The 20,986-nt window shown below is 33.6% G+C and overlaps 1 protein-coding gene across 5 annotated transcripts in view; it reads left to right on the forward strand.

The window, feature by feature from the left end:
* The window catches only part of LOC149807143 (lysine-specific demethylase 4C-like), an 81,881-nt gene extending 65,297 nt beyond the window's left edge, over positions 1–16,584 (forward strand). For 4 of the 5 annotated variants that reach the window (XM_089962666.1, XM_089962676.1, XM_089962657.1 and 1 more), the window contains exons 12-18: positions 237–316; positions 3,535–3,699; positions 5,165–5,350; positions 7,936–8,106; positions 9,900–10,019; positions 12,312–12,404; positions 12,868–16,584. In XM_089962666.1, coding sequence (XP_089818792.1) covers positions 237–316; positions 3,535–3,699; positions 5,165–5,350; positions 7,936–8,106; positions 9,900–10,019; positions 12,312–12,404; positions 12,868–12,987 — 935 coding nt within the window. In that variant the 3' untranslated portion in view covers positions 12,988–16,584. The remainder of the gene's footprint in view (positions 1–236; positions 317–3,534; positions 3,700–5,164; positions 5,351–7,935; positions 8,107–9,899; positions 10,020–12,311; positions 12,405–12,867) is intronic. The other variant, XM_089962693.1, reaches the window with a different exon arrangement.
* Positions 16,585–20,986: the final 4,402 nt, after the last annotated feature.

The following is a 20,986-nucleotide window of genomic DNA, read 5'->3' on the forward strand; positions in this document are numbered from 1 at the left end:
AAGATAGCAGAAATGTAACTGTGACTGGAATTAGATGAAATACAAATTATGTGTAAAGAAAATGCAGATTATTAAAATTACCATTTCATGGATCACAAACATTTTATAGTGCATATGAATTTTGTTTAGTATTAAAACTGTTCCAGTACTTGGAGATTATGATACTGTCTGGCATTGTGGAATTGGTCCTTGTCAGGAGCATTTATTTCATTGCCTCATTGACTGCTTTTTTTCAGGCTGCTATGGTGTAAATCCCTCAGAAGAAGATATGAATACATGGAGATGCACTCGCTGTGAGATGCGGGACTTTACAGCTGTAGGTTTATGCAACTGTAGTAATGTAAACGATCACACAATTACTGTGCAAATTATGAAATATGCTGTGAAATAGGTTGTTACCTGCTGCATTGAAATCAAATTTTTTATTTTAATTTAAAATGAGCACAAATATAAGATAATCTTCACATGATAGCATTGAGTTGTCTTTGTACAGTATTGTCAGAATTGCATCATTTTGAATATGGAGTAAAATGTAGATTTATGACACCTCATGTCTTGAACGTACAATTAGTTAAAAAAATATATCTATAGTAGGACTGAAAGAGTACATATATTGCTTTTGTAAAGGTAAGGAAAAGAAGTGCTAGGTATTTGAGCCAGATAAGTACAAATAGGGTTCAGATTAGAAGCTTTTAATTATTATTATTCTGATCTCTCCTCTCCCACTTACCCTAGAACCATAAATTGTGCCATTTTATTCTTTGTTTTCATAATCTGCATATGAAACTAAGAAGGAATTGGCATACTAGTAAAATATGTATATATATATATATATATATATATATATATATATATATATATATATATATATATATATATATATATATATATATATATATATCCTGAGTCCATACATTTCAAATGGATATATTATGGAAAATGACAAAGTAATGCCTCCTGAATAAAAGTCAATATCACTATGACTGCATTATGAAAAAAACTAGTCAAAACTATCCACGACTGCACAAATTACATGACTTATTCACAGATGTTAAAGCAGAATTACTACTGCTGAGATAGGCTTCATCAGGTCCATATATCATGTGCAGTAAAGTTAAATGTAAATTTTTAAATGAAAGAAAATTTCCTGCAGTGTGATTTTCTTCATTTCAAACAATTCAAACAAAATTTTCCATGTTGATCTAGATTTTGTTTTTATGGTTATACAATTTACCATTCAATAGTCCACGAAATGTTTGAAGGTCTAAATGCTAACTTAATTTATAGGATTCTACAGACTTGTATTAAAGATTCAGTGATCATTATTATGGGATATAAAAAGTTTAATAGTTTTGGTCTTTATTTACATGTTTTTAGGGTCCCCGAGTGGTTTAAGTATAAACTGGGACAGTTGGGTGCTTAGTCACAGACATAAAGGTTAATGAAAGTGCAGATAATGCATCCAAAGCTTCCCCGCAATCACCTGTTTCCAGATGGAAGATTGCATATACTGACTAAAAATATTGTATAAATCAACATGTTCGTCATATTTGGCAAAATAAATAGAATGATAACTCACCTTAATAAACTCATTATTAAGAGTGGCATCCCTTGTATCAAACAAATGGGAGAGATGAAATGGTATTGTGCTGATCATGTATTGTACATGTACCTTGCTTATGCATACTTTCTAAAGGGCGAACTTCAATCCATTGTTTTCACGTGACATCACAAAACATGTGTACTTCCATATCTGCCATTTTGAGTCCCAAGCCCCGCAAACCAACACCTTAGAACATTGTTCTTCCTGCATAATTATGAAGGCACGTCTCATTTTGTGCGTAAGAATATAATAATACATCACATTCTGTTGTGCATGTCAACTGCACGAGACCAAATGCATGACTTTTCTTCTTGTTTTCTTCAATTAAAACATTTAAATTTCAACAATCTTTGTTAATTTTTTCAGAAACAAATAGATCGATCGATGAACAAAAGCATAAACAAATGGATACACAAACAAGTAGAAACATTTAATGATTTTCAATTTTCATAGGCTGAAATAATCATTTGGTTATCGTTCAAGTTAAAAAGTTAATTGTTAATAAATAATTTCATATTTCTAAAAGCATTTCAGGGGTACTTCATTTTGACATTCGACCCAAAGTCATGTTCCGCTAGGCATGTGTTTCATTTGAATACACTGGAGAGAAAACATCTTTGAACGGTTATCACTTTCATTCAGTGTCATCCTACGTCCATCATCTCCACAACAAATACAGTATTTGACCAAACTAATTAAATTGGTTTGTCAACTGTCTTTAGCACAAACACTTGTCGCAAAAAGTATTTGTACATAAAAGTTCTGTCATAAAACACATGCTATGAAATTTTAATTTGTAACTGATATTGTATCCTGAAAATCATTGTCTGGAAGTGCTATTTCAAGATGACAAGCTTAGGATTAGGAATATGATACGACACTTTTTAAAAATGTCAATATTGCCTGTTTGTAAAAAAAAGAACTGCATTTCTATTTGATAGCAATATACATGATTATGGTTCAAATTCACTATTCTGTCTTTCGATACAAGCAAGGGAACTTCCAGCTTTTTATTTTCATTTTATAGGGCACATAATTTCAAGTATAATCGATGTATCATTTCAGTGAAGTAAATGTCCTTATTGACAGTTAAATCAAATAATTATCTTGAATATACATTGTGACTAATGATGACAAAGGTTTGTTAGGGACTCAAAATGGCAGCTCAAGGTGTGTGTGCCTTGTATTGTGGGTATTTGCGTACTCAATCGTGATGTCTGTGAAAACAACCCATTGGAGTGTGTACCAAGCCGATGTCAACTGACAGCAGAGTATAACATTGTTGTGTATGTAGAGGCCCACCCGGTAACCTAGAAGTGTTTTAATGTGAACTTCGCGAAGAAAATGTACAAAGATGAGTCACCCAAAAAAATATTGGTCTTTTTAAGGGAACATGATTTGTGTTAGAAATTTTAATGTTTAAGTAATATTGATTATATTTCTTATATAAATTGTGTAGAATTTTTTATAACCATGCATTGATAATTTATCATACATTTAATGTTCACATTTATTGGAATAGTATACCTTTCACAACATTTGTGCAATACATTTGTTAATTTTTTCGAGCTTTACCTTTATTGGTACTGCATAGACACTAATTTGTGTTCAGTGCCATATATTCAGAAATAGAATTAGGGGGTGAGGAGGCAGCAAGAATTAACTTTCTTCTATATAACAAGTTATATAGTCTTCAGAATCTATCTCCCACCTTTCTGATTTACTATCACGATAACAGATTCAGTGTTCTATCCACAACAGAAAATCCTTTTAAATGTGAAAATAACCTAGAAATGGTACAGAATGACATTGCTTCAGACAACTGAATGTGTTGAGAGCTTTTTTCAAGACATTTGTCAGTTTCCATCCAGGAAACATGACCAGGTATTAATAAATCATGTTTGATATCTTGTGAACCTTTTTTTCCATAGGAATGTTGCCTGTGCAGTCTGCGTGGAGGTGCCCTAAAGCCTACGACAAAAAGGCAGTGGGCTCACATTGTTTGTGCTCTGTGCATTAAAGAGGTCAAGTTTGAAAATATTCAGATGCGAGAGCCAATAAATGTGGACAAGATCCCTTCAGCAAGAAATAAACTGGTATGCCAAGTGTCTTTTTCTATAATTATCCTTTCAACAGATGTTAAAAACTTTTTATTAACCATGGGTGATAAACGCATGCTGTTTCTTCTGTATGTAGACTTGAATACTTAAAAACTTATTACTTTTGATTTTGCTTTTGATTTTTTTTTGTTGCTTTTTAGCAGTGCAAAGTGTAAAAAGCATTCCAATTTAAAAAAAAGGAAAAACTTTAATGCTTTATGACAAAAATAGTAACAATCTTTCGCGAGTACCAGTATTATAAGTATATTTGACTTACATTGACACTCATGATTGTAGAGATGGAAACTAGCAATACATGCACATGAAGGTTTGTTCAGTTTGTGCACAGAAAATGGTTACCCTAATATAAAAGAACATGGTGACTATATATATATATATATATATTGATTAGCTACATGTTTTAACATTAGCAGCATAACTTGCAGTAATATAATTTTAAAAATGCCATGAGCCCTCACATATGGTTGATCTTCAAGGTGGTGGGGGGTGGGGGCAAGTTTTCAACTTTAATAAATTCAGTCAGCTGTAGTGCATCCAAATGGTGACCCCAGCCTCCCTACCTCCATTAGACATTCATTTTGGGGGAAGTATTGTGCACATTCAGGGTGTCTCTGTTTTGGCTTTGAGTATCTTTTGTGCTTCACCATGAATGTGCAAGGGGCATATACTGTAGGATAACCCTTGTCAGTTCTTGGTGTCAGTTTGGTTGTTTTGCATTTATGTCAATGAATTCACATACTGTAAAACTGCTGTTCACAGGGAATTCTTATTCTGTGAACACATTACTGTCGTCTTTTTTTTATGAAGGCCTGCTTGCAAAGTTAGGTTTTGTAAGGCTTCAGCAATTTTTAAAGTTATAAAATGCATCTGTCCTCTGAACAATTGCGTGTATATATATATATATATATATATATATATATATATATATATATATATATATATATATATATACACCATCCAATAGTCCACGAAGATAGATAGTTTGTTCGTTTGATATAGATAAGTTTCAACCAACTTTGAAAACAGCATCCTGGCATAAAGGTTTTCAAATTAGTCCAAATCCACCATAAAACCATCAGATCACTTCTTTTTTGTTTTAAAAAATCTCTGAAGAATATCAGAGGTGGTTTCAACACTTGATAGTTAAAAGAAGAAATTGTCTCGAATTCCTGGAAATTATTTGCCCAATAGGATGTCGGTCAATTTGAGGGACGGGGGAGGGGTGGCATATTTGCAAGTTTCATTAGTAACATGAAATGTGTTCATGGAGTATGAATTCCCTACCATGGTGCCTCCCAAAAACTGACATAAATGCAAAACAACTAGATGAATGGACATACAAGGGTAACACTTTTTGCCCCTACTACATTTTTGAATTTTCATGAGAGCCTTACAAGAATTCCTCAGATGTGCATCTTTTTCCCCTCCCTGTCTTCTACAGAGATGCCAGTACTGTTCCTTCGTTGTTCAGGAGCCAGGTACATGCGTCCAGTGCTCTAATGGCAGATGTACACTTGCCTTCCATGTGACATGTGCACATGCAGCTGGTGTCCTGTTTGAAACAAGTGATTGGCCTTACCCTGTGTACTTCACATGTCCAAAGCACATCAGTATGAACAAAGAAAAGGTGAGAAGAATAGGATCTTATTATGTAATGCTCTTGTAACACAGGTGGAAAAATGACATGCTTTCTTACTATTGTCAGAATTTCCAGCAATATAATCCACTGTATTCAAATTGCAATTTTCTTAGTCATGACTTGGTGCTATCAACACATTCATTTTCTGCATTTTTGAGGGAGGATTGCAAACCAGTTGTAGGCAATGGATTGAGCATGTCTGTCTGGATGTAGGTCTAGTGTCAACATGTAGTTCACGGTTTGCATTATGTCATTCTCTATTACACTGTTGCTCATAGATTCACATAAAGTCCTATTTAGATGTGTAATATGGAGTAATGCAATTTTAATCAATATTAGTGCCTTGTAACCTAAATTCCATGGTCCACTGATTTGTTAACCTTTGCATTTAGCTCATTTCTCAGGCACTGTTGCCTATGGAATCAAATAACATCATCGGGAGCACTATATTCACTATTGAGAGCAAGGTTACTGTGACCTATAGTTCATGTTTCAGTGATTTGTGCTTAGCTGTTTCTCTTCATTACGATTTGTGTGTAGGTCAGTCTCAGATACTATTACTTGCAGTCTCACAAGTTATCTCAGTGTCTTGTGGAGTGCTACACCTATCAGTACAGTTTTAGGTCACTGTGACCTATATTTTTGATGTTCAGTGATTTGGGTTAGTATTTTAGTTTAGATATTTTTCACTTTCAGTATTGCTTATGTAATCACATTGCTTGGTATATAATTTTGTCACAGTGACTACTACAGTCATTGTGACCTATATTTTATGTTTCAGTCATTTGTTCTTTCCTTTGCATTGAGCACAGTTTCTATAGGTTAGGATTTGCATTTTAGATCATTCCCAGACTATTGCATGTAGAGTCACACATGATGATACTGGGAGGTGTCAGTCAGTGGTCAAGAGGAACTAAAATTTGCAAAGATTGGTATCCCAGAAATAAAAATAATTTGTAGCATTAATGGTTTGCATTTCCATCCATGCTTTCATTTGTGGTTTTCTTGAGTAGATTTACAATACATTGTGGACAAACAAGAATCTGAAGTTGTGCTACAGAAGATATAATAACATCTATATGCATTTTCATATCAAGTTCATATATAACAAAAATAAAGAGGTCAGTCTATATGTCCATTGTTTTGTGAATCCAAATCATGTTGAAAATGAGTTTTCTATGAATAAATTTATAATTTCTGTTTATATTCAAAAAAATTATGCTTTACAAATATCCCTCTTTCTTTGGCAGTGAAAGCCACACAAAATATATGTTTAGAAATATTGGCAATAAAGGTTTATTCAGGAGATAATCTTGAAAATGGTAATTTAAAAAATTGCTGTTTCTTGAATATTATGTGTAGAATAAAATCCACTTACATGGTAAAATTAACTCCTGCTGAAATCCCAGAATTTACTATTAAACTTGATGAAGAATTCAATTATCAAAACTTACTAGCTGTGTTACCTTATTTGTTTGTTGTTGTGTGTAATGTTATTGTAGAATGAGCCAAGTAGCCATTAATGTAGAAGTATAACAATTACATAGTCATTACAAGTAAAGATGTATATGGTCACAAATTGTGACCAAAAACAGGAACAAAATGGCAGTTTTCCATTTATTAATAGAAGAAAGAAGATATCTATCTACTGATTTATAATGTGTGAAAGAGGAAAGGATTAAAAGTTTTCTGAGTAGGCCGTCCAATTCATTCTGTTTTCTTTCCAAGCATTCTACAAGTGAATAAATCATAAATCTTTTTAAACATTCAGAAAGAATTGAGGCAAATAATTTATGCAGTCATCATGAGATACTGCAAGTGAGTGAAGGATGGAGAGAAGAATATTGAAAAATAAGTTGTCCCCTTTCATAGGTTATTATCAGTAAATGCATCTCTTCATTAATCGTTACTTTTTAGGTCTATGAATGAGAAATAAAAACAGCAAATGTAGAGAACATGAAGAAAGTATATTAGAGACAAGATGATACATTAAATGATGCAGGATTTCCCATCTGCCGTTTTTAAGATTTACAGCTTTTATAAAGAGTTAATATTTATAATTTTCACTTAAAATAAGGATTTCATATATTTATTTTCACAGTGTGGTTTATAAGGTATAAAAGTTGGATTATAAATTGACATCATGATTCTTTGTTGTAATACATAGTTTTTTCATAATGTTTTCCATCAAATATTATCGTTTGTTTTTCCTTTTTTCTTTCATTTCAATTTATTTATGACGATATTGACTAAAGTGCAGCATTTGTCTTTTCAGTTCCTTAAGTTTTCACAGAATCACTCTTCATTTCCTTATCTATCTACACTACAATCTCTACATAAGCAGATTCTTTGTGTGATACATTGCCTCTGCACACGTTTCAGTAGAAAATAATACCTGCACAAACTTTCATGAGAATCATATTTTTTAATGGAGTTATTCATGAATATGCAAAATAGAAATATATCAGCAATTAATAATGGTTTTCAGGCAGAAACTTTCATAATTGAATGTAATGTTTTATCATACAGTTTCTTCAAGATATCTGTTGAAGGAAGAAACTTTATTTTTACAGAACAAGCCTCGGAATCTACGGGAGTTAAAGAAGGGAGATAAAGTGTATGCTAAACATCGTAACACACGTTATTATCTTGTGGATGTGATAGATAAAAGCTCTCAGACATTATACGAGATTGACTTTGATGATGGCTCCTTTAGTAATGATACCTTACCAGAGGACATACAGGTATTGTAGTAAACACATCTTGTTGGATAGGATATCTTTAGAGCAAAAATAAAGCAAACTCTGAATCTGTTGACTGATTTTTATTCCTATCTGTACAGATACCATTGATTTGTTTGCAACGGTAATGTGTAATTACCTGGTGTTGTCAATGTCTGCTCCATGAAGCAACAATCTATACTGTAATACTGCTGATTTAGATAGGTTGAGATGCCACCTGCATTTAAACATTCAGAAACATATAGTACAGTCTTGCTTGACTATATATGTGAATGAGATTTAAATATGCCTGAAATGATTTAAATATTGATCTGCCTATAAACTCCAGAATTATTTTTCTTGGTCTTTTGAATTCTAATTGAACTCATATTGGCAAATGCATCATGGATTTAGACGTGAAAAAGCACATATAGTCTAAAGATTAACAAGGAAAAATGTCTTCATTTGCTTTAAATTTAATCAAGTTCTTAAAATTAATGTAAGTAATTGAATAATTTACTCCTCACAGCAGAAGTATAAGTGGAATAGTCCTAACATATAATAACCTGTATAAGATCAAAATTAAGAAAGCTGATTGCATAGATTGGCAGTTCTTTGTGTGCAGGTCAGCATTGAGAACACTGATGGTATAGACCAGTCATAAGCAACTTCCTCCAGGGCACGGGTCAGATAAGTGATTCATAATTGATTCATGACACCACACCCTATGATGTAAATTAACAGATAAACAGGCCACGGTCCAGATACAACCTGCGTGCCGTATTTTGCCCATTCCTTGTGTAGATGGCAGTATGCCTTGTGTGCCTTCCTTATTTGCAGGTGCTTGTTTATGTTACTTGTGTGAAAGATTGTCAGATGTGAATGTATGATTGTCTTGCCTGTAAATGGCAGGACAAGGGTATCAGTTTCTAGTGGCAGCAGCAATGCCATCATTATCATTGTTCAGATTGTGTCTTGTAGATTTTAATTTTTCCAATTTGATCTTGTTTTACCCATAAATTTCAGTTTTATGAAGTCTTCTAATTTCAGCAGGTTTAATGATAGTTCTGTCTTTTTCTCAAAGGACCAAATTAATTTGTAAAATATTTTACCTTGACCTTTGTTGTTTCTTATATAAACTTCCATCAATCCTAAAGGATACATAATTCATTTATTTTTTATGTTTTTCAAATGTGTACATGTTGCATTATGGTTTGTAATCTTTTTTCATAGTAATTTGTTATTCATTATTACCAGTTTGGCATTTGGATATCATAATAGTTGCAAAAGTAAACACTTGTTGAAAATGTATGCTTTTAAGTTAACACTACACCTTACTATATATTCACACAACATATTTTTTTGTTTTCAAAAATTAGCTTTATCAATAAAATTTATGAACATGACTGTCAATAGACTCAAGTTGCATTTCAAATTATTTAGATAAAAAATTACGAGTATTCCCAGATTTAGAATTGAGGATAAAGATGCACATCTGCTGCTTATCTTTAAGATACTGAGAATGTGCAAAAGAGATCATGCTGTGTTTAATCTGTTTTAGCCCACCTGACCATAAGGCAATCTTATGATATAAATCTGTCTCTGTCATATATCCGTCTGCAATTTCTGTGTAAAACATTTTGTCCCAAACCACTAGGATGGTTTTAAAGGTATAAAAGTGATACTAATCTGCTATCAAATATGGCTGCCATTGCTAAAAATAAGAAAATATGTTCAGAAAGAATATTATGAAAATTTTAAAAGTAAACTTGTTTATAGTTTAGGTAAATGTATATGTTGAATACATTTTTTTTCAGAGTCACAATTGTTTGGTAGATGGACCTCCAGAAATTGGAGAGGCAGTCCGGGTAAGATGGACAGATGGAGGGACCTATGGAGCAATCTTCAGAGGAATTAACAGTCAGGCTCTTTACAAGGTATGTAGATGCATTGTAAGGTGCAGGTATTGTTTTAATATTTATTATGGTATATTGTCTATGTATAATCGGTGTCTTTCATAGATATGGGGTGGGAGGGTCTTTCAAAAGAGTGGAGATTCACTGAATTTTACCATCCACCATTATACTTTTCATCTTTCCAATACCGTCTAAAAAGCTTCTGGTCTTAAAAGAGTATCATGGAATATTCTGACAAAACAATTTGTCTAAGTGATCTTGACTAGATTGAACGTACTTCTGGATTTTGGTTTCCCCAAATTTGACTGGGGTGTGGGGGTTAGGGTTGGGGTTGAACAAACGAGTCTGAATAATCTGCATATTCAATAATTAATGCATGTAGTTTTGTTAAAGTGAGCTGATAATCATGATCAGGGATGATGTTCTCTTTGGGTCTTTTTTTTTCCTTCATATTATTCTTGGACTGAAGCCATGTCCTGCCCAACCTCAGAGTATAAGCAGATCAACAAATTTGAATTCCAAGTTTAGGTTTTTGAGCATTTTCGTTTCCCTCCATCATAGTTAAGCTGGATAATTAATTATATTAATTTAAACATTCTGTTGTACGCAAAAAAGGCAGTTCTCATTCATATAGTGTAAGATGAATTCACGTGTACCATGCATGACCCATCATAAACTCAAGTCTCGAAGAATAAATAAGTAAAACTTGTTATGAGAGATCACCCCTTCTGCCAACAAAAAAGCGGTGTCTCAAGACCGGTGGTCTCTCATAGCAGATTTGTACAAAAAGACCAGTTTCCATGGTCTAGTTTCGGAACAATTTCAAGAAAAATAACCACAATCTCTGTACATATATTCTATTCTTTATTAATAGTTCTTGCTAAAATATTGTATGCATTCATCTAAAAACAAAATTTTACAGCAATAAAGATAAACTTCTTTCATCAAACATGAAATCATATTTACATTTGAAGATCACATATTTTAGCATATGAAATCATTTCTGAATTATTCGTTTTCCTTTATAACAACCTAAAATTTGCTTTACCGATGTTTAAACCGCTTTTTGTGAGTGGTCTGCTCTTTTTCTCCAACCTTAAAATTTATCTCTTTTTAGTTAAAATTATTAGTGCTCAGTTGTAATATCGAATGTAAAGATGGTTTTGACTTGGCCGCAGGAAAATATGAAAGACCTATACATGTCCATTGCATATCTAACCATTAATGAAATAGAAAGAAACAATTATGTCATCCAGAAACAGAACCATTTACTCAGAGACAGAAGCCAACTGCTTCATTCAAAGATGACATACAGGGGTTAACTCTGTAAGCAAAGTGTGTAGCCAGGTCACACCAATTTGAATAGATGACAGCTTTGTGATTGGAATATAATCACTTAACATTGGTGGGAAATACAATAAACATCACAAGTCTTGAACACTATCAATCGAATCCCGCAAATGATTCTCTCTTGCTGGTTTAATAGACAATGACCTTATTCACCCCCGTCAATACAGATTAACTCTATAGACAAACAATATACATGACCACTATGTCAACTTTGGCACTACAATGGCAATTCGTGACATGTACATTAGCCTGGTTTATGAACTGTGGCATCTATCACCGGTAGCAACAATCCTTTTTTTAAAAATATTCCTTTTATGTTTGTTTTTGATCAGAACAATCATTACTTATCAAGTGGTCATCATAGCAACTGATTACATATCAGTCATTGGTGTCTGTTCTTGCAATAAAGTCGTTCACAGGGATGCCGGGTCCTATGATAAGGCGGGTAAGCAGGCTGAGTGCGGGAATAATTAGTCTGGTTCCCTGCATTGTATGCTCCCTGTGTTGCTCACCCCTATACAAATAGCATACAACGTAGGGAACCAGACTAGGAAATAATCTACATGTACTTTAGTCTGGTTTGCGATAGAAACTATAAAACATTATAGGCATAGCCAAAAAAAGTTCAGACATCGGTAGCCAGCCCATTTTTTTTAAAAAATCATTTTTTAACGGTATGAGCAGTCATTTTTACAGGGATTAAAAAAAGGTCGGTGGAGTTTATCCTCATTTTTGTAATGCGGTCCTTCTTAGCAGTGTCGTAATGCATTTTTTGCCAAGACAGTTGCTGGTTGCGTTTAGGAGGTCGTTGCTCATAACAGAGGTCGCTCATAGCAGTTTTTACTGTAGAACAAGAACATTTACGTTTTGTTGTATTCTGTCTGTTAGAAAAGTCAAAGATTTAAAGTTGACATTAAATGTTTTAGATTCCTAGAATGTTTCCATTACACTTTTTATTTTTAGGTGGCACTAGCAGATGGCTCTGAAAAAAATTTTACCAGGGAGGAGCTGTGGACAAAAGATGAAGAGCTTCCCAAGCATGTTAAAAGTAGATTGGTAAGTGATTCTCACAGCTCAGCATCAAGCTGTTTACATAGGTGCATTCTTGTGATTCTTTCTGACAACCGATTCTCTACAGGTCAGCAACATAGCTTTGTATACGGCTAATTACTGGTAAGTGATTTTCAACAACTTAGTGACCAAGCTGGATACATAGCTGCATTTCAGTCTGAATTATCCAGTCCGATATTCTAAGCAAAGCATATCTTGAAGTCAGATATTGTTTAGATGTTTAGCGTCGCATCAGCATGGAAAATTATTTCTGTCAGTATTTTTCATTCATATGTTAATTGTATAAAAATGAAAACTAATTATTGAATGAAATTTAGAGAAAAGGAAAATTACATTTGGCATAAATATGAATATTTTATTGAGTGTGCATGGGGGAAATAATAACAACCCTTACACACAGCAGCAGTATTGATTTCTAATTCTGGTCATTTTTATTATTCTTGTTTAGTCTGTGGCAACTGAAAGAAAGTACAATATGTTCTATGATGATGGAACTAGCCCAGAAGAAGGAAAGGGACACAGACCCAAGCCGAAGATCTCTTATTCAGCTCTTTTATCCAGTATCTGATTGTACTAGGTTGATTTCAGATAGCAATTTAGTAAATTGGATACTTGGAACTTATGTACAATAGATCAAATATTTGTTTTATTAAAGAAATGGCCTTAGGAACAAGGCAGGTTAATCAGCAGTTCATTAAGTAGAATTTTTATTGTTTAAATGAAAATGAACCAGAATAAGAATGGTATTGATATGTTTTCTATTGACAGATAGCAGTTGATTATATAACAAATGTTACAGTTTCTCAGTATTTGTAATTATTTTCATTCAGCACATCATTTGACAGCACCATATCACAGGAGATGGGTGATTTCAGAAAGGTTTGACAGGCTTGAATAGGCAATATCAAAAATTTTAAAGCATAAATTCAAGCAGTGTTAAATTTTTTTTCTTTTTTATATCCATTTTTGTATTCTCATCCGTCTGTTTTATTGGTCTGTATTTTGTTTGCTGATCTAGGTCTGAAAGTCCTTAGTTGATTTAGGTTTTACTGTTGTCCATGAGATAGGCTTGACTAGTGATTCTCATAACTTATTTCATTCAGTCTACACTAGTGACATTTCAGCTTAATATAAACTTTGAAGGGAAACTTTAGAAATTATAATACTTGTGGTTTTTTACTTTGTGTGCTGACTAGTTCATTGAGCAATAATTGGACGGTCATTAAAATAGTGTTTGTGGGTATGTATACTGTAATGTCTATGGGTTTTTATCTTGTAAATTACATCAAAAAATGAAAACAGAAAGTAGAAAGAAATTTGTGTAGTGCAGCATTAGACTGTCCTAAAGGAGAGATGTTATTCCAAAGGGCATATGTGTGTGTGTATTTTTACACCCTCACATTTGTTTATTGTTTATATGTCCGGTCCAGCTGAAAAACAACAGACTCCTGTCTGCCATCACATAATGAGCCACAGATCATTGTCTGTATTGTTTGTTCTACTGATTAACAAACTAGATAGACCCAGATCTGCTGATGCAATATGTATTGGAGATCTGGATCTGTGTAATTTGAAGTTGGACTTGACATAAGCAAGTATATACAGTACATTTTTGAGGCAAATATATGACAAACTATTGCAATATACTGGGTCTTGACATATACATGATTTTATGACTAATTTTTGTAAGCGCTGCTACAAAATCATTACAGTTGTGATACAGATACATTTGTTTTTGGGGATGTGTAATAATTTCAATGAAAATTTTCTGCTGTTCGAGACCAGTGTTGTCGTTCTTGCTAGATGAGTAACTATGTATTACACATTTCTCTGGGTAAAATTGTAGACAATTGCCAGTTATATTCTTCCATTGCAAATTCTTAGTTTAATATTGAAATAAGGATGTTGGGTGAAACTAGCAGTTTAAGATATTGTAAGACATTGAGTGATAATTATTAATTATCCCCAAAAGATGACTTTCTCCACCATGAGTGTAGTTTGTTGTTGAATATTTTCAGAATTGAATAATATATACACTTGTAGATGTATTTTATTGACACTGATTTCAGTAACTCAGATGTTGAACTTGTTGTTTTTCACTTGTTTTGTGAAGCTAGAAATGTTTCTTGATTCCTTTATTAGAATACTTTACAGAATGAGTGATTTTTAAAATTAAATGGAGTTTCCAGTTGTAAACAGTTATGATTTTAATTGTGTTTACAGCAATGCACAACAAACTATATGTCAGCATTTGCAGTTTCTTTTGGCTTGTTTTAAAAGTATGACTTTTTAAAAGTATGTGGTCACAAAACATTGTTTTTCATTTTTAGATGAAATGTCTTTATTATGAAGTTGACTAGGTGGGAATATTTATTTTTTGTGCCTCTAGTAAGACAAGGTTGTTACGTTTCAGATGGCAGCAGTGAAATTTAAGAATGATGCTATCAAATGTAGTAATGTTTGAAAAACTGTATTAAATGTATCCTTTGTACTAAATCTGGGACACAGGAACATTTAAATAATTGATGAAAGTTTTCCCAATAAAAATAAATGGAATGTAAGGAAGACTACAAATGTACATAGCCATCAACACTTGAAGTAGATTGTGTGATCTTGAAAGGTAAAGGAGATGCATGAGTAAGGTCATATATTTTATCTGGAGAAAAAAAAAGTAGAGAAAGGAATTAATGTGACAAGCAATTTAAGAAATCTACATTCTACATTCTTATAGGAAAAGAGGTTGCATGTTTGCCACATGCATGCAAGTTGTATATAAAAATAGTTAACAGTGTTTTAGAATGGAACTTTACTGTAATGTTGTGACTTTAGATGTAATGCCTCACTTTTGGACACCAGAATAATCACTAACAACAGCCTGAATAATTTGTCATGTATTTATATACTTTGTTTCTCTCACTTCAGTCATATGTTTCAAGTTAATGAAGCATTGTAAGGCATTTTGGCAGTATTTTTTCTCCTTTTGTTTGGTAATGGAAAAGCTTCCAAATAGAAAAGTATTAGTCATTGTATGTTTCTACAGTGCTCAGTATCACCAATGCTTAAGTATATTACTGGATGTTGAAAGCACACCTCTCACATTACAATTTACATTGTTCTCAACAATTTGGTATCAATCTGTTAGAGATATTCGTTCATACTAATAACAAAATTTTGACTGCAGAATGATGAAATATTGTAGGAGAGTTAGGTAATATTTGGTTTTACTTTATCTGTGTTAATACCTGGGTTCTGTTTCTCTCCCATGTTTTAGGAATACAGTTGTATATATTCTATGATAAGCAGACTTCAGAACAAGCACATGCAGAAATTAAATAGTAATTGTGATTTTTTTTTCTCCTAAAGCTATTTTAATTTCACATGTATATTGTATCAGTTTGAGCCAACAGCAGAGGGGCATTTCACCTCCTTCTGCCCTGGTTGCCATCCCTTCTTTCCCATGTATTATTCTAGACCATGTCCCCACCTCTTTAACAGCCCTTCCCTCTGCCTTGTTCCAGATCACTAAAACTGGTATTTTCTATTTATTGCATTTATTTCTGAGTGTTTTAAAATTTAGGATAAACATATTAGAGAAACTGGAGCATTGTCAGAACGTTTGTATAGCACACACTCAACATAAATCTGCGGTCACATAATGCAACAGCAAACAGATTCAGTGTTGTTTCCTCCAATCACAGGTGTGATAGAGTTAGTAGCTGAAACCTTGGTGCATTATAGGATTGTTGTGTTGTACAGTTGATATGTCAACATTGTTAGCTGTTAATCTGTCACCAATGTTTGCTGTTGGTCTTTCAACACGTGTTGACATTTCACTACTGCTGCTGATTTGTTGATTTGCTGTTGATCTGTCAGCTTTGTTGTTAATCCAATCAACACTTTGCTGTTGATATGTCAACACCGTTTGCTGTTGGTTACACATTATGCACAAGCAAATACATGTAAAATGATCTCCTATGGCAGCTGATGGTATCATAAATTCTCATTCATCAAAAGCAAGTTTGCTGCCTTTCATTGATGAAACTCCTAGATTTTGGTATTCACATTTTCATACTAAACTTGCAAGATTGTTGTGTATTTGTACAAAATGTATGTAATTTATGACTCTTGGTTGTCATCTCATTTTTAATTAAACATTTATATAATCTGTTATTTTTGTTTTCTTTTTTATAAATGAAAGACAGATTATTTACTTCTGCCAAAAATATCATCTTTTGCCAACTATTCCATTCTAAAGCTCATTTCTTTTCATAGCATTTTCTTTTGTAGGGATAGAAGTCTTTAAAAAATGGGAAAGTTTACAGCTAAATTTATCAGCGTCATAAATTTGAGAGATATTTTTAAGACAACCTTAATGTTATTACATGAAATAAAAAATCTGTAATATAAAAGATGCAGTTAGAGAACAAAAATTATTTTGTTGTCTCGGCATCTACCCATGCACAAGCATATACATCATTGTAGAATAATTGTAACTCAACCAGTCTTGCTTCTTGAATCTAAAATTCCAGTTTGGAGTAGGTATCATGGCGCCAATCCCAAGAAGGGCCCAGAAAAGCCAGCTTTTTAATTACATGAATCCACAATTGTTAGAGCTTGTGCACTAAATGCACTAAACTCGTGACTTTGGATTGTACATCCATGGTTCATACAGCCTTGAAAAATCCTAATTTGAAGGTTTATCCAGTAAACTTTTGAACAATTTGGTTTTATCTTCATTTTGATTAAACACTATGAGAATTTTTCTCAAAAGTTATTGAATATATCTGAGGGAATACAAAACAGTAAAACTGAATAAAGTCTATTGTATTTTAAATTCAAAACTTTTTGTGATGTATTTTTCAAAAATTAATACATGGAAAGGGAGGCATAAAATTGGGTCAATCAAATGATGCGTGACAGAATAGTTAGTACATGGAGTAGCATCCTTTCCCTTAGTTGTATGTCAATTATGTATTTAAAAAAATTCCTGCAGGGATAAAAAAAAAATAACCTAGTAAAGTCAAATTTCCAGTAGAATAAATTCCTTTGGAAGTTCTAGAAAATTTAAAGGAATTTGTTATGGCTGTGTCAAACATGGCATCCTGTACATTTTATTGCTATAATGGGATTGGTGAGGATATGCATGGCTGTAAGGAGAACACCTTTTTTGCAGTTGTAGGTCACTGACCTGCATTTGTTTTGTCACTGATTTAAGTTAAATTTTAAAGTTTGTGTTTCAGTCACTTCATGCTACAATCATATTATTGCAAAAGGTCACACTTAACCACTTTACAGAGATTTGTTTTTACAATTTTGTGTTTAAGATTATGTATCTGGCATTGTTTATGGTACTATGAATTGTGGTAAGGACATTAATCTTTTTTTAGTTCTAAACACAGAAAAATGGTTTCCTTGGGTCTATATTTAATGCTTCGCAGATTTTGCTTAACTTATGGTTCAAGGTTATTTTTCAGGCACTGTTCATAAATTATGAATATCTCAGGTATGTTAATTACAGTTATTGAATTCTTGATTTCATGAGTCATCTCTTTTCTGTATATTATCATAAAGAATTTTATGCTTCATAGGGGCCCTTGATGGTGGAGTGGTCTAAAGTACTTGACTTTACTGATCACCGCCATCTTACCTCTGCGTGGGTTCTATTCTTCAGCTCAGCCATTGTGGGTATGTGAGAAAGCTGCCAGTAGCTTCCCGTGGCTCAATGGTTCTTACTGGGGTTTCCCAGGGTCTTTCTCCACCAGCATTACTGCCCACCATATATAGCCTGTCCTCTGAGAAATGACATTAAACCCTAAAACAACATGCTTCATAGACTTGCGTAACTTTTTTATGCCTGCATTAGCTGGTACATAGCAGGTTGTGAAGTCTGCCCTTCCATCTGGCTCTCCATCTGTTCTGTGGTTCATTACTGTAACATTTACTAGTACTTTGTAAGTTGTTAGCATTTGTGACAAGGAAGAAACCTGTCAATTTTGGTCTTAAAAGGTCAAGATCATAGAACTTGGCTTGTAACATGCATCGCCAAATAGCAGAGTTTGAGTGTACTGTGAAATCGCTTTCTTGGTGTTATGATAGAGCACAGTTAGTCAAGATTCCTGTAGGGGACAAATTGATAGATGCATAGCCATGCAACAACCAATATAAACATGCAGTATCACAACTCCGTGGTCTTATAATAATAGAAAAGAGTGAGAAGCAACAAGCTTTTTAAATTTCAACAAAATATTTATTTCCCTGGAATACAAAGTGAAAATGTAAAAAGAACTTGTGGTATTGCGAATTAAATCCCAGATAATCCCAGAATTACTAACACAAGTCCTAATGAATAAATTTTAGTGGTATTCTAAATAATATCCAACACTGAAAATGTTGATGTGCCTGTAATGAGGCAGTAGTCTCTAATGTACTTATGCACCGATGGCCTAAATTTTAATGATGTGCCAACAGTCTCTTGTTGAATCACAGTAATATAATCCAAGTATTCCTTGTTTGAATTCACTATAATTCCCAGATAAAGTCTCTTTCTAAGAATATTATAGAACACTTTGTATTTCTAGAGAAGAATAATTTGAATTAAATAATTTCAGCCCAAAGCAAAAGTGAACACAAGAAATGATTCTGACTCGAGATCTCTTGGCACAAATGAATCATTTCTAGATAAACAAGAATTAAAAACAAACAACTAAGACACAAAGGAGGAGCCAGGAAGTATGACAAAAATTCATTTCTAGAACAATCCAAGCTATAATCAGATAAGGTCTGTTGTTAAATTATAATAAAGAACATGGTTAACATATCGACCTTGACTCAGACCAAGATAATGGGCCTAATATTTATCCTACACTCAGAGAAATATAAAATAGGTATTGTTTACAAAATATAAACAATGATTCTAGTTCGATGGACATGGAATTTTATTTTTGACAAGGTCAGCAAAAATAATTTATTTTATAACCCATTGCATATAATAAATTTAAAAAAATAAAAAACGTTTACATGACAATAGATAAGCTGTGTCTTCTACCCTTTTTTCCTTTATCTTCCTGTCAACTGACATGCTCAGTTTTACTATATTTTCTTTTTTATAGAGTTTAACCTATATAATCAGCTATTTGGTTTCTACAATCTAATGCTTCATTTAATTCTAAAAAATGTGTACAATAAACTCCTAATAGCTAAGATGGCTTTACCCATTTAAAACTATTTAGTAGAGTTGAGAGTTTCCAGAAGGACATTTAGGAGCTGTGTAGTTCCAAAGCTGGAACAATTACACATCATACAACAATGTAATCATATTAGTTTGCAGTAAGACCGCTCTGGTGGCCTAGTGGTTAGAGCATCTGCCTTGGATGCAGGAGGTCATGGTTTGATCCCCAGTCGAGTCATACCAAAGACTTAGCAAAAATGTTACTAACAGTTGCCTCACTTGGCACTCAGCATATAGAGGTTAGTGTTAGGACTGGTCGGCCTGGTGTCAGGATAATGTGGCTGGGTGGGAAATCATGCTACATGTCTGTGGTATGATACCCCAGTCCTAGACATCACTATAAAATGTCACACTGCAGACATTATAGCGATATGACTGAAATTTTTTTAAAGCTACATTAAAAATCGAAATCACACACACACACACACACACACACAAGAGTTTGCAGCATACATTCTACACAAAGAATATTATAGTTAAGATAACTGAACTAGAGGGATATGCAGGATTTATAGTAGTCAAGAAAGAAGCAGGAGCAAATATGGGTGATCATGCATTTTCTCATTTTGTTGTTTTTTTTTTTTTTAGCTAGACAATCATTGCAGGAGTCGGTCAATGTTCATATTTCTGACAGCACTGTCACTCAAAGATTAAGAGAGAATTTAAGATGGACTGATTGGGTATCAGAGTGGGTTGTAGTAGTAGTAGTAGTAGTAGTAGTAGTATTAGACATGCCAGTTCGACTTCATCTTCCATCACTTTTATTATATCATGGTGTAGCGACGTTAGAAGCGGACGGGATTTTTGTGGGTTACCGTTTGACTTAAACAAGACGTAAAAATGAGTTCCTTCCTTTCCGTGCTCCCTCCACCCAGTCTTGCTACGGAGAGGTGCATGGGGCCGAAAGCTTTTGGTGATTAGGCCTACTATTAATGATATTGTTGGTGGATGTGGCCTTTGGAACCGCAGTGACTATATTAGCAGCGGTGAAACAGTGTAGTGCGAGGTGTCCCAAACCAGCAGTTCCACCTGGCCTTTTTTTTTATTGGGGTCACGGGCCTCGTACGATTAATATTGCTGGTCATACGAGCAGTACTGCTAGTCTTGAATGCTGTAATCCCAAGCACTGGTGTCTCCCTCCCCAAATCGATGGCGGTGTCCTGCATGCCCTTATAGGACGACATCGAATATACTGACGCTGGGTATACTCTAATTATGGGAGCGGCGCAGGCCCGAGTTCACGGCTAAGTTACCAACAAGCTTGTTCTACCACTGCTGGTATCGTATCTGTCCCTTTTGACCAGGGAGTTGTAAAAGTTTTCCGTATCAGACACGAATG

The sequence above is a fragment of the Sinohyriopsis cumingii genome, chromosome 1, assembly GCF_028554795.1.
Source record: "Sinohyriopsis cumingii isolate HCF-2022 chromosome 1, ASM2855479v2, whole genome shotgun sequence".
In the NCBI taxonomy this organism is placed as follows: domain Eukaryota; kingdom Metazoa; phylum Mollusca; class Bivalvia; order Unionida; family Unionidae; genus Sinohyriopsis; species Sinohyriopsis cumingii.